We start from the raw sequence: 13,405 nt of genomic DNA, 5'->3' as shown, positions 1-13,405 counted from the left end.
AACCTTAACCTATTACCCCAAACATCATGTAACCAATCATTCAAGAAAGTCCTAGATGGCTATTTAGAAAGATCTTGAGCTACAAGGAGTACAACAATTTCTCTTAATCTACAACTTTATGATTCAAGAGCGTGCAACATTTGGAGAGTAGGTTTGATGATACAATGTCTATAGGGAGGGTCTTACCAAGCTATTTTTTGCATTTTGAGGAGAGGGGACAACAATATTGGTCTGCTCGACAAACTTAGCATTGTCTAGGACTTGTTGCCCATTCTCGACAGCCTCTTTGATGGTTCAACTCCCAAGTTGCATCAACACTGAATTCCATTGGATAGGTTGCAGATGACTCTTCTCCCTTGTACCCTCAAACACCTTTAGTTACTGAGAAAACTTCACTTTTTACCTATGACCGATCCCATATGCCCATCATTTTAAATATAATCAATGATCTAATTAATGTTTAAACTTAAAGATGACCTGCTCCACCACCCCGCACCCTCACACCCACCCAAAAAAAACCCTTCTCATCATTAAAACACCACCTTTCTCATTATAATGACCTCCCCCCAAATTGTAGATCTCCTAACCAACTTACTTGTAAAATTTGATAACCTCAACCAATTGTAAAATTTAAATATAAAAATGTGAAAAGTTTGATAACCTCGACCAATTGTAAAATTCTAATATAATAAAAACGAACTTCCCATGGGGCCCATTTCATGGCCCGCTACCTTGAAATAGAAATGCTCCTCTTCACATAGAACTTGCTGTCATGTAAAATAAAAGAAGGGTCTCGACCCAACCGCATCGTCATTACATCACATTAATTGCTTCTGACCAATCAGAGAGGCTCCAAGCGGACAGGAACCAATCATCTTCTAGGGCTACCTTTTTCTGCCAATCACAAAGCCTCCAAGGGCTACGGAACCAATAGTCTTAATATTTAATGCCATTCAAATACTGCATGGAGTGGACTCGCGGTAGCCATAACAGTCAACACGTATTCAAAATACAAATCAAAGACAATCTATATTTTTGTAATTTTTTTTTAAAAAATGCCATAAGTAGATATACAGAACAAATATACTCAAGTGCATATATGCCGTGAATATATATCACAGAGATCATTAACTGTACCTGAGAGGATTGGACGCAAATGCAATGGCTTTGTTGAGATTAACTGCCGTGGTATTTGTTATAGTTTTTACAGTTTTTTCTGGCAGAGCAACTGGAGGTCCTAAGAAACAAAATGCAATCGTTCGAAAGGAAGACATTCCTTACATCAAATGTGGAGTTTGCGAAAAAATCTCTGAGCAGCTGCACCGCCAAGTGACAGAGAAGCGCAAGCAAATCGCCCCCCAAAAGGTAGGTATTCATTGAATAGTTCGTTGTGTATATTATCCTCTGTTTTAGAAATTTAGGCTTAGTTATTGCAGTAGGTTACTGAGTTCACTTCGACTTAGGCCAGTGTTAGATCTCAGAGAATCTGGACTTAAATCGTCTGTGAATTTTTTTGCCTTTAAATCTCCTAGGTTTAAATTTATAATCTCAGCAGTTCTTGCCAGTCGGCTATTATGACGTTCATCTTATTTACTTATTTTCTAAACGGTTTTCTATTTTCCAATCTAACATATCAGAATTTTTTATGAAATTTCCCCAGCTTTTTGTCATTAAAAAATTATAAAAAAACGTGAAATTTCTCCGAGTTTGATACTGTTAGATATTACAACTTAAAGGTATCTTTTTTGTCAAAGTTGTCAAAGACTTCCTTACTCATGTTCCACTATATCGAACCAAATGGTCACAAACTTCTATCTAACAGTAACAACAGATCATGATCAAAATCCTGGATTTTAGTACACTGCTCTACTTTGCAAGCTACAACTCTTGACTACTTGAGCTCTTCTCCTTCCACTTCTTATATCTTTTTGATTGTGAGAAAAATTGTGCATACATTGGTTCCCGTCCTAAACCTAAAGAATAAGTGTTGATAAATATCCTCAGATGTATTTTTAGATTTTAGAAAATTTCAGCAAGTTTTCCGCATACATTTTCCATAGTTTGTGTTACAATTCTGAATGTTTTATCGATAGATCTCCTTGATCTCTAATGTTAAATCTCACATATTAATGCGTTCTCAAATTCTGTTGTAAAATTGCAAAATGTTTGTGAACAAGTTTCTGGATTTTTAATGTAAAGTTTCAGAAAGTTCCGTCCATAAACGTTCCCAGGATCTAATGTTGAATTTCATTTATGGTGTGCCCTCTTTCTCCTAGTTTTAATGGCCTATTGGATTTGGTAATTTCTTCTTGTGGTTTTACATGTCACAACAAAGAGTTATTTTTTTCTTGTTTGTACACCTTGCGCCGTTGGTTTGGGCTTCTGTGCTTTCGTCAATGAGTTGGACGCTGCAATTTATCCAATTTTAACACTTTGTCAGGTCCTTTGGGCATTTCAAGCAGGGTCTTTTTGTGAAAGCCATTACTTTTTAACTTGTTGACAAAGGCTTTATTTCACCCAGTCTGGGCTGTTTATGTTACGAAGTTATTTGTTAATTGACGAACATATTTACTTATATTATATTGTTCAATATAGAAATTATTGCACGATTCACTTTAGCTCTCACGTTAAATCTCAGGACATCACGTGTACTCTCCTTACTGCCAGTGTCGTATCTAAGGAATATCATTTATTGTTGTCAAATATTTTAAAGTTATATTGTTAAATCCAACCTAAATTACAACGTTAATGTTTAGAAAGATTTCATGAAGCACTTCTGGAAAAAGCAGTGTGAGAAATTTAGAGAATTGGCATTTCAAAATTATTGAATTATATAAATTGTGCTCCTAAATCTTCTAATATAATTCCTAGAAATAAAGGTTTTTCGTGGAAGGTTTGTGCATAAATCTGCCTTAGTCGTGATGAAGTGCTGTAAAGTTTGTGCATACTCTCCACTGATTCCATGTTAGTTCCCACATGATTTGTGCATACTTCAAGTCCTATTGGTAAATTAAAAAAAAGTCTGCAAAAATCTTACCAAATTTGTGCTCCATTCTTTTCATTTTATGTTTAGTTTCAGAAAAGTTGTACATAAATCTCCCCAGTCCACGATCCCAAAATTTGGAGTTTCCTCAAATGTTAAATTTGTTAGGTTTTCTGCACAAATTCCTTTGTTGTAACATTAAATCTCAGAGCTTTTGTGCATAAATGTTACTGTAGCCTTATGTTAAATGTGAGAAATTCTGCACAGAAGTCTCCACCATTTTTTATGTTAGATTCAGGATTTTATGCATGCCTTTTTTTTCTGTTTCTTTTGCATTTAGACCATTAGCCATAAATCTACATATGAAATATGCCATGAATGGATGCCTGCTCATTTGGTGTTTCATACTAGGAAACCCCTCACCCCCTTCGCCTACTCTTCCAATTCCTTGGCAATATCATGAATACCCTGAAATATTGAAAGTTTTCTATACAATGTTTCCACAGTTTTAATGTTTTTCATGATGCGTTTTAACATGATTCTGAGGTTTAAGCATAAATTCCTAAATATTTTGTGTATCAATTTTTCCAAGTTCCAATTTTAAATTTTATTGTTTTTTCTATAAATATCTTTTGTTATAAATTTATAGTTAATACAGATGAGAAATTTTATGTATTTATAAGTATTGAACTTATAATGTTGAATCTTAAAATTTGTGCATTAATCTCTCAATTTAACGAACTTCAAAAGTCAAAATTCTATGCATAAGTTGTAATGTCCCCTTTTTAGCATTCATAGCATGATGTTGTTGTTAGCCTATTTCCCCACGGTCCCGTAGGCTAACCAGGACATCAAAAGGGCTTAGAGGCCATTTGGCCTAGATAGTTTCAGTTGCAGGTCTTTCTGAGGGGTTTTGAGGCAACTTTGGGCATACTTACTATTTATAGTAAGTCATCTTGGGCATGGGTGGACATCCAGTGGCAACGGTATGTCGATGGTAATTGTTTAAAATTGGCAAGAAGACTTGTTTATCATTGATAAGATTTGTTTTGCATTGATAAAGCTATTTTATAAAGTTAAATTTAAATATTTAACTTTATTAATACATAGACTATAGTTTGTGGGAAATATTTAAATTAAAAGAGTCCTTTTTATTTTATAACACATTGGAGACATAAGTTACATAAAGGGAGTTATGTTTTATCCCACATTGAGAAAACGAAGGATAGAGCTCTTGTGAGAACACTATAAAAGAAATGGAAGAGCTTCTTTTAAGTATGGTTGGAAATATCAAAGAAATTGGAAAATTTTCTGAAGGCTATGTCTCAATAGTTTGAAGGACGAAATCCTTTCAAGCTGAAAATCTTGACGCCATTGAAAGATATGGTCTTGAGATTCAACAGGGTAGTAATCCGAAAAAGTAGAAACGAAAAAGCAGTCCGAAAAAGCGGAACCGAAAAAGCAGGCGGAAAAAGCGGAATTGAAAAAGCAAGCGGAAAAAGCGGAACTGAAAAAGCAGGCGGAAAAAGCGGAATCAAAAAAGCAAGCGGAAAAAGCGGAACCGAAAAAACAGGCCGAAAAAGCAATTCGAAAAAGTAAAGCAAAAGGGGCAGCATTGAAGGAAAATTATTACAGCCATCTACAACCAGGTTCTCTTCATCTTTGAGAGCAGATTTGAGGAGGGCCATTACAATGGTATCAGGGCTTGCTTGCAAAGTGTTTGACGAAATGTCAAACAACTGAAATATAAAGATTTTTGGTGTTTGAAGAAGTTATAACCTATTGGGGTTATTACAGTGGTATCAGAGCTTGCCTGTAAAGTGTTTGACGAAATGTCAAACAACTGAAGTATAAAGATTTTTGGTGTTTGAAGAAATTATAACCCATTGGGGTTATTACAGTGGTATCAGAGCTTGCTTGCAAAGTGTTTGACAAAATGTCAAACAACTGAAGTATAAAGATTTTTGGTGTTTGAAGAAGTTATAACCTATTGGGGTTATTACAGTGGTATCAGTCTGGTGATCCGCGGATGTCCATGGTCGAGGTTGATAGAGGTAGTGGAGATGAGGATATATCTGTCTACGACACTAGTATTGGCATATTTGGTCCATTTCTGCTAGAGGTAGGTTCAACTGAGTTGGGTGCTGCAGCTGAGCATTATGATATGTTTGACTTGGAGGGCACAGAGACTAGTGATGCTGTTGTTGATTCTGCACTCTTGGCTATATCATCCTCTGACTTAGCTGATGATCAGTCACAGTTGGTTGTATCACGTCTGCAGGATGAGTCTTTGACTGGGATTGGTTCTTTTTACCGGCATTATACTGTAGGATATGTTCATCGGTTTGCTTTTGATCCATGTGTTGAGGAGTTGATGGTAGATAGGTTTGGTCTGAGCTCTCGTTTTTGCTATCTACCGTGTAATGACTATTCACCATCAGCAGTGCATGGGTGTTATGGTTATGAGACAGTGACCGGTGATCTGCAGAGTTGTGATAATTGCAGTAGGTGTGCAGTGTGTGGATTCTCTGTATTTGGTGCAGTTTCATGCGGGAGTATTCATTGTTGTTGCAGAATTGTATTGTACATTCCACATAGGCTAGTGGGATGTGTTGATGGTATTTACTATGTTGGCAGTTTGGGTTATCTACTCTACTTGGGTTCTGATATTTCGAGAGCTTGTTTCTCATGGGTGCCCGACTTTGGAGTTTGGGTGAGTTGTATTTGCCAGTTTGATTATGGATTCCTCTTGGTTAATTTTCAGAGGTTGTTGCAGGAGCCTATGTTGATTGACAGGAGTATAGTTCATGACTACATTTGGGATCCAGGTGGATTGATTGGGTTGTTGTTCGACCATTGCTTGGGGACAAGCAATTTTGGGAAGGGCGGATTGTAATGTCCCCTTTTTAGCATTCATAGCATGTTGTTGTCGTTGGCCTATTTCCCCACTGTCTCGTAGGCTAACCAGGACATTAAAGGGACTTAGAGGCCATTTGGCCAAGATAGTTTCAGTTACAGGTCTTTCTGATGGATTCTGAGGCAACTTTGGGCATACTTACTATTTATAGTAAGTCATCTTGGACATGGTCGGACATCTAGTGGCAGCGGTATGTCGATGGTAATTGTTTAAAATCGACAAAAAGACTTGTTTATCATTAATAAGATTTGTTATGCATTGATAAAGCTATTTTATAAAGTTAAATTTAAATATTTAACTTTATTAATGCATAGACTATAGTTTGTGGGAAATATTTAAATTAAAAGAGTCCCCTTTATTTTATAACACATTGGAGACATAAGTTACATAAAGGGAGTTATGTTTTATCCCACATTGAGAAAACGAAGGATGGAGCTCTTGTGAGAACACTATAAAAGAAATGGAAGAGCTTCTTTTATGCATGGTTGGAAATATCAAAGAAATTGGAGAATTTTCTGGAGGTTATGTCTCAATAGTTTGAAGGACGAAATCCCTTCAAGCTGAAAATCTTGACGCCATTGAAAGATATGGTCTTGAGATTCAACAGGGTAGCAGTCTTGAGATTCAACAGGGTAGCAATCCGAAAAAGCAGAAACGAAAAAGCAGTCCGGAAAAGCGGAACCGAAAAAGCAAGCGGAAAAAACGGAATCGAAAAAGCAAACGGAAAAAGCGGAACCGAAAAAGCAGGCGGAAAAAGCGGAATCGAAAAAGCAAGCGGAAAAAGCGGAACCGTAAAAGCAGTTCGAAAAAGTAAAGCAGAAGGGGCAGCATTGAAGGAAAATTATTACAGCCATCTACAACCAGGTTCCTTTGTTAGTATTGTTTTTTTTAGGGTATTATAAGCTTTTAGCTGTAAGTGTGCATTGTACTAGCATTATCATTTTGTAATCCATGTAAATGCCAAAGTCTTAGCCATATTTCATGAGCATTGTATTAGAAATTTGATTGCAATCAAAAAGATAATAGTTGCTGGTGTCATTTAAGTAATTCAATCTCATTATTTATCGGCTAGATAGTTTGCATACCAACTGTTTGCAAAAATGCCAGTTGGCTGTAGGTGTTCTTTTCTCATGCTTAGATCATAATATATGCACTGAATATTGTCAAAATTAGGAGCACACTCATGTTAGGTCATTGTGTAGTCCATTTTGAGTCTTCTAGCACAAGTTTCTCATTAATGCAAATTGAAAAAAAGTCATTTAAAGCAAGCTGAAATATTATATCAGTCATATGTCTCTTGCATGTGAATTGTTTGACAAAATTCTTTGAGCCTTCAATCAATATCTTTGAGAGCAGATTTGAGGAGGGTTATTACAGTGGTATCAAAGCTTGCTTGCAAAGTGTTTGACGAAATGTCAAACAATTGAAGTATAAAGATTTTTGGTTTTTGAAGAAGTTATAACCTATTGGGGTTATTGCATAAGTACCCATTCTTGAGATTTTGTGTATAAGGAGGGGTTGTCCCCATAGTGCAATAGCAGTTGAATGTAGTGTTAATACTATAAACATGGTTAGAATCTCACCAATGAGGTATTAATGCCTCAGTTGCTCTTGGGGATTGGGACCCCCATAATGGCTCCACTAGTACAAGCTCTAGTCAAAAGTGGTCACCAATTTAAAAAAACTAAGATTTTTATGTATAAGCATCCAAGGTTTGTGCATAAATCTATTGAATGTCATACCTCTGAAGTATTACAAATAATTTCTCCCTATTAGAAAGCCACATCTCAGAGTTTTATGCATAAATGTCTTTTTTTCATAATAAATTTCAAAGACTTGGTGCCTAAATCTTTCCAAGTTTTAGTATAGTTTTCTTCTGTTACAGATATGCTTGAGTTTCAAAGTAAATGTTTAAAAATTTGTGCTTTAATTTTCGTTACTTTTTAATGTTAAATGTTAGTACTTGTCTACCTAAATGACAAATCTCCCCATTTCTAATTTGATATTTTCTTAGTTCACAAACCTTGTCCCTAAGACTCCTTGGATTCTAATCTCAAAATCTTTGAAAATATGTGCACATATCAGCATTGAGTAGTAGAAGTTTTGAATTTGCTCTGTTGTTTGAATATGCCATAGTGTTGAGATGTCTCGGCAAGAACTAGTGCACTTGAGTCTGAGTTAGGCATGGCGTGTCTCAGTGCATACTTGATGAGTCTAATTCAAAGACTTGGCCATGTCCTCCAAAACGAAAGAAGAAAATCAATTCAAACCTTAGTTGCCGGATTTGTCCCCTGCTGCCCGGATTCGGGTTTGGGTCTGTACGGGTCCGGATTCGTCCCTGGGTTCGGTTCGGGTCTGGGCAGGGTCCTTAGTTTTGACTGTGGATTCGTCCGGGTCCTTGCTGAAGCGAACCTAGATGAACCCACAACGAACCCAAGGCTGAAACAACATTAAAATTTTAATTGTTTTCTTATGCAACTCTCAAAGGAACTTAATAAAAAACATTTCACTCATCTAATCCCTTATGTCAAGGAGGAGGACGATGATATAGCAGCATATGGGACTAGTGGAACTAGTTTGGGTTCCAATGATGAAGATCTAGATATAGTTGCAATTGGGGATGAAGCCATTGATCCCTCATTTTGTGATGATCCATTTGACCCTTGAAGGGCATTTGATACTATGATTATTGATAAACTACTATAAACTTGTCATCTATCATCATGTTTCAATCTTTATTACTTGATGAACTAGTCTTTCTTTTGCAATTTAGTAATTCAATGTATTATTTGATGAACTAGTCTATGTTTTGCAATTTAGTAATTCAATGTATAATTTTCTTTACAATCATGAAGATAGATTATTGAGCGAGTATTTAATGCTTTTAGATTTAGGTAAAAATAGGTTTTGAAGGGACCCGAAACCCTTTGGCATTTGGCATTGATCAATGATCAAGCAACAATTGTTCATATTGTGAAATGACTTTGTTTTGCAACTATGCATGTTTCTTTTGTGTGTGTGTGTTTATATATATATATAATATATATATATATATACACTCATGAACCCACCCACGAACCCAAATGGGAAAAAAAAAAATTGCCTGAATCCACGAATTGAACCCCGAACCCGAACCTGAATCGGCAACTTAGATTCAAACTTTGAAAAACAAAACCATTAAAAATATTTTCATATATTCTATATATTTCTAATTGCCAAGCTTTGATCTTTTATTCAGGGAAAAACAGCTTGCTGACTCTAAGTCCCAACAACATAAGATATTCTATTCTCACTGTTTGAATATAATTTGAAGTTATTTCTAGGATGCTTTAGTTTTGACATTACAAACAAAAGTCCCCCTTAGTGTTAGTCCTGAGTCTTTGAATATCTTTTCTCAATTCTTTGATTTTTAGTCTCAAATTTGGAAAGCTTTGTGCGCGTGCATACACACATATATAATTGGGGTACATAGTTTTCACTTATTGTGCATGTTCTCACTCTTGTACACGTAAAACGTGTTAATGGTTTGCTCAAAAATAATGATAAAGAACAATAAACAAAGGAACAAAATAGGCACAATAGACGCAGCAAGTTTATTTTAGGAAAACCCTCCAATCTAGAGGGAAAAACCCACCACACCATAAAAATATCACTTATATTAATATAAATGTTCAAGTACAATACTTTCACTTGATACTATATCTTAGCACACAAAGGAATCACACACACACACACACGCATACATACATACATATGCATACGTATAGAATTGAGAGACTCCTCAAATCACAACCGAACGATTTCCAAAGACAAGTCTCTTTATTTTCCAAATGCATGACTCTTTGCATGACATATGTCACTTCGTGTAATATTATCTCTAACATTATCATAAATATTTTATCCATTTGTAAACACAATGCATAGGTATTATCCAAAGTAATGAGAATCGGAATCGGATTGGAATCGACAAGGATGAATTGAATCGTGAATCGGCCATGCATTGGAATCGAATCAGCTATGAATCGGCAAATTAAAAAAAACGCTTTAGATTTAGAGATTTTAACAATTTAAAACTTATTTCATGCACCCTTTATTGAATATAACTTATATTACTAATATATCAGTCCTAGGCCCGATTTCTATAATAAGATTTATCAGATGTATTATGTTTGGTAAGAATGGGAGAGTGTTATTTGATTGAATATCCAATGTTCTAGTGGTCCATATGAATTCGGAACTATGGTGCCTCACTGTTCTTCTATATGACAGCATGACTTCTGTAGCTATTGCAGAGATAAGATGTTGCTAAGGTTTTTTTTTCTTTTTTCCTAAATTTTTATTTTGGCCAATTCATGGAGTCGATTAAGGCAATTTTCCCATGAATCGCATGAATTGGTGATTGGCGATTTAGGCGATTCATGGGAAAAAATTGGCTGAACCGATTCACGACTCATAAAAAATTGCCTAGCTTGAATCAAATCGCCAAATCGACGATTTAGGCGATTCTCAGAACTATGGTATTATCTGAATTTCAATACATAGCAAAATTAGAGATAAAGATCTCTAACACAACTACAATCTTCAACACTCCCTCTTAAAAAGAGAGAGATCTCTAGTATGGCAAGAACACATAGCTCCAACCAAAGATATCAATGATCAATTCTCATCACATTGATTAAAACATGTTAACTCAGCATAACACAATTCATCATAGTAGCATAAAATTAAAGCCATGGAGTGACTTATATGACTTCCACAATGCCTACTCGCAAAGGGTGGAATGAGGGCTTTCACCTTAGACTTCTCCTTGAGAAGAATGCATTTCCCCCATGCCTTATTGCAGAGGGTAGGACAAGGGCGTTCACCTCAAACTTCTCCTTGAGAAGAATGCATTTCCACCATATCTCATCACAGAGGGTGGATCCACCATACCTAATTGCAAAGGGTGGAATAAGGGATTTTACCTCAAACTTCTCTCACAGAGAAGAACTCATTGACAAAGGATTCTAGTTCAAACTTATCTCATAGAGAAGAACTCATTATCAATGAATTTCACCTTGAACTTCTCTCGCTGAGAAGAACTCATTAGCAAGGTATTGCACCTCAATCTTCTCTCATAGATAAGAACTCATTAACAACATGTATAAGAATGGCTGAGATTTTCTCTCAACAGAGGCTCCCTCTCAGCAAGGACAACTTTGATCACCACAATAAGGTAGCTGATTTCAATTTGACCAAACATGGAATTTTAGTGGTTACATTGCCACATAAGCATGCAAAGAATTAGACGCAACCTTCTAAATCCAAATAGTCTCCCTCTGAATATCATTTCCTGTATACGATCTTTTCTCTTTTAATGAGTATATTTATCATTGATTCAATCCAATACTTCAAGCAACATCCCCGTTCTCATGATTTTGCATATAATCTCTCATCATTTCATTGCTTCTAGATGCGTCTTGCAATCAAGACCGATTAATATAACTCATAGAGTTAAACTATCATAAAGAGATATAATGCTAAAAATAAAACATTATTTATGATCAATATTCAAGATATAACCAAAGAATACCTATCTGATCAAACATGTGAAGCACAACATATCAAAGCTCATATATCGTAGAATGAGATAAGATACTTTAATCTATGCCCAGAAGAGTTCTACAAAATATACATCCAAACACGTTTTTTGAAAAAATTATGCCAATAATTGATATCTCTGAACTAGTCTTTACTCCCAACAACTGTCTATAAGAAAATTTTAAATCTTGAACAAATGGTCTTTCCTTCCAATGCAGTGATCAATTGATATATGTAATGCAGCCAATCCAGTCTTTTGCTAATTTCAAACTGGTGTTTACTTTAAAAATAACAAGGCAAAAGTAATGAAAAGTTTATTTGGCCAACACTTACTGATACGTCCTCACTAAAACTCATTCTGCTAACATGACATCACTATCTCTTCTTCTTTACTGCTGTTTTGGTAGCCTCTAATCCATTCAACCAGCAAATAAATGCCGTACCCAATCATTCCCCCAGCCGGCCAATGACAATGGAAAAATCTAAAGTCGTCAAAGAACATTTTGCAAACAACATGTGAAAGCACCGAAAAAGGCCAAAACAACAGGAAGCCCAAAAGGTCATCACTTCTAGCATCATTAATACCGTCAACAGTTACAAAAATGCGAATACATGTCAATAGCTATGCGAGCTAGTTCTCTTATAAACAACAACATTGTCAAGGGGTATGACAATATTCATAAAACTCAATTCTCAATGACCCTTCATATTATTGGTAAGGAGAGAGTCAATTCACTTAGACAAGATTCCAAGAATTGAAGAACAATAATCACTGATGATAGTAATGGTAAGAAGATGAAACACCACAAACCATATAAAGCAGCATACTTAGACAAGAGCCACCTCAGATATTCGAGCACAAGAAGCCATCAGTAGACACCTGCATCTGATAAACACGATGTAACCAGGAACAACTCCAAGAAAGGGCTGCAATTCTACAAATCATTCTGTTTCATATTTTCGCATGAAGAAAGAAGATGAACACTATGATGATAAACAAGGATGAAGATACATTTTCAACTTTGATTCACTGGAGTAAAAAGGGGCTTCGCCAATGTCTGATATAAGAAGGATGCTTATACAATCATTAAACTGATCGTGGTTACTTCACAGAGCATGATATTTATTGCAGGAATTACCCAAAGCATTACAAGACCATCATCTACATCGAAGGATAGTTCCTCTTAAGCAAGATTGCTGCACACCAGAACTCCATAAAACTCAGCAGTGACAGATTTCATTTAGATGGCAACATCAAAGAAGAAAGGATTACACCATAAAGAGCATCAAGCACCGTAAAGGAAGAACTGATGATTGCAAGAGTAACTGATAACTCAAAGAAGCTAGCATATCAATGACACTTGCAAAAGAACAACACAAAAATTGTTCAATGCAAAAACTTCCAGCATGAAGGTAACTCACGCAGGGTACCATCAAGGAACCAAAATGATGAAATGGCAATAAATGACAGTTAATGAATCAATCAAAATAAAAAAACTGATGTCATAAAGAAGAGTCATGATGATGACGAGAATGAAGCATAGACCCATGCGCACGAAGCCAATAGAGCATAAAGTCACATATATGCTGCATATCCAAATGTAAAAACAGAGATAAAGGATCATACGAGAGGTCTAACATTTCCTTGGCTTGGTAGATGGAATGAAGCAAAGCACACACATACAAAAACTGAGAACTTGATTGAAGGCAGTCATAAGTAAAATAACTCTATCATGGTTAGTATATACATAAGAAAAATGTGCAAAATATTCACAACATATACATGAGCTAGAGAAAAGAGACTTCTTTAATTGCTGTTATCTAACCAGCTCTGATACCATGTTAATGCTTTGCCCAGAAATAATGATAAAAAACAATTAAAGAGGAACAACATAGGTACAAAAGACACAACAAGTTTATCCTCA

At 35.7% G+C, this 13,405-nt stretch overlaps 1 protein-coding gene across 1 annotated transcript in view; it reads left to right on the top strand.

Moving 5' to 3' along the window:
• The first annotated feature begins 971 nt into the window (after window positions 1-971).
• The window catches only part of LOC149566429 (nucleophosmin), a 37,844-nt gene continuing 25,410 nt past the window's right edge, over window positions 972-13,405 (top strand). Inside the window, exon 1 of the mRNA XM_089819785.1 lies at window positions 972-1,365. Coding sequence (XP_089675911.1) covers window positions 1,162-1,365 — 204 coding nt within the window. The 5' untranslated portion in view covers window positions 972-1,161. The remainder of the gene's footprint in view (window positions 1,366-13,405) is intronic.

The sequence above is a fragment of the Cupressus sempervirens genome, chromosome 3 (assembly GCF_028749045.1).
Source record: "Cupressus sempervirens isolate cs-2001-9-10 chromosome 3, ASM2874904v1, whole genome shotgun sequence".
NCBI classification, from domain to species: Eukaryota; Viridiplantae; Streptophyta; class Pinopsida; order Cupressales; family Cupressaceae; genus Cupressus; species Cupressus sempervirens.
Note: the sequence above shows the minus strand (reverse complement) of the source record. Positions and strands in the feature narration are given on the sequence as shown.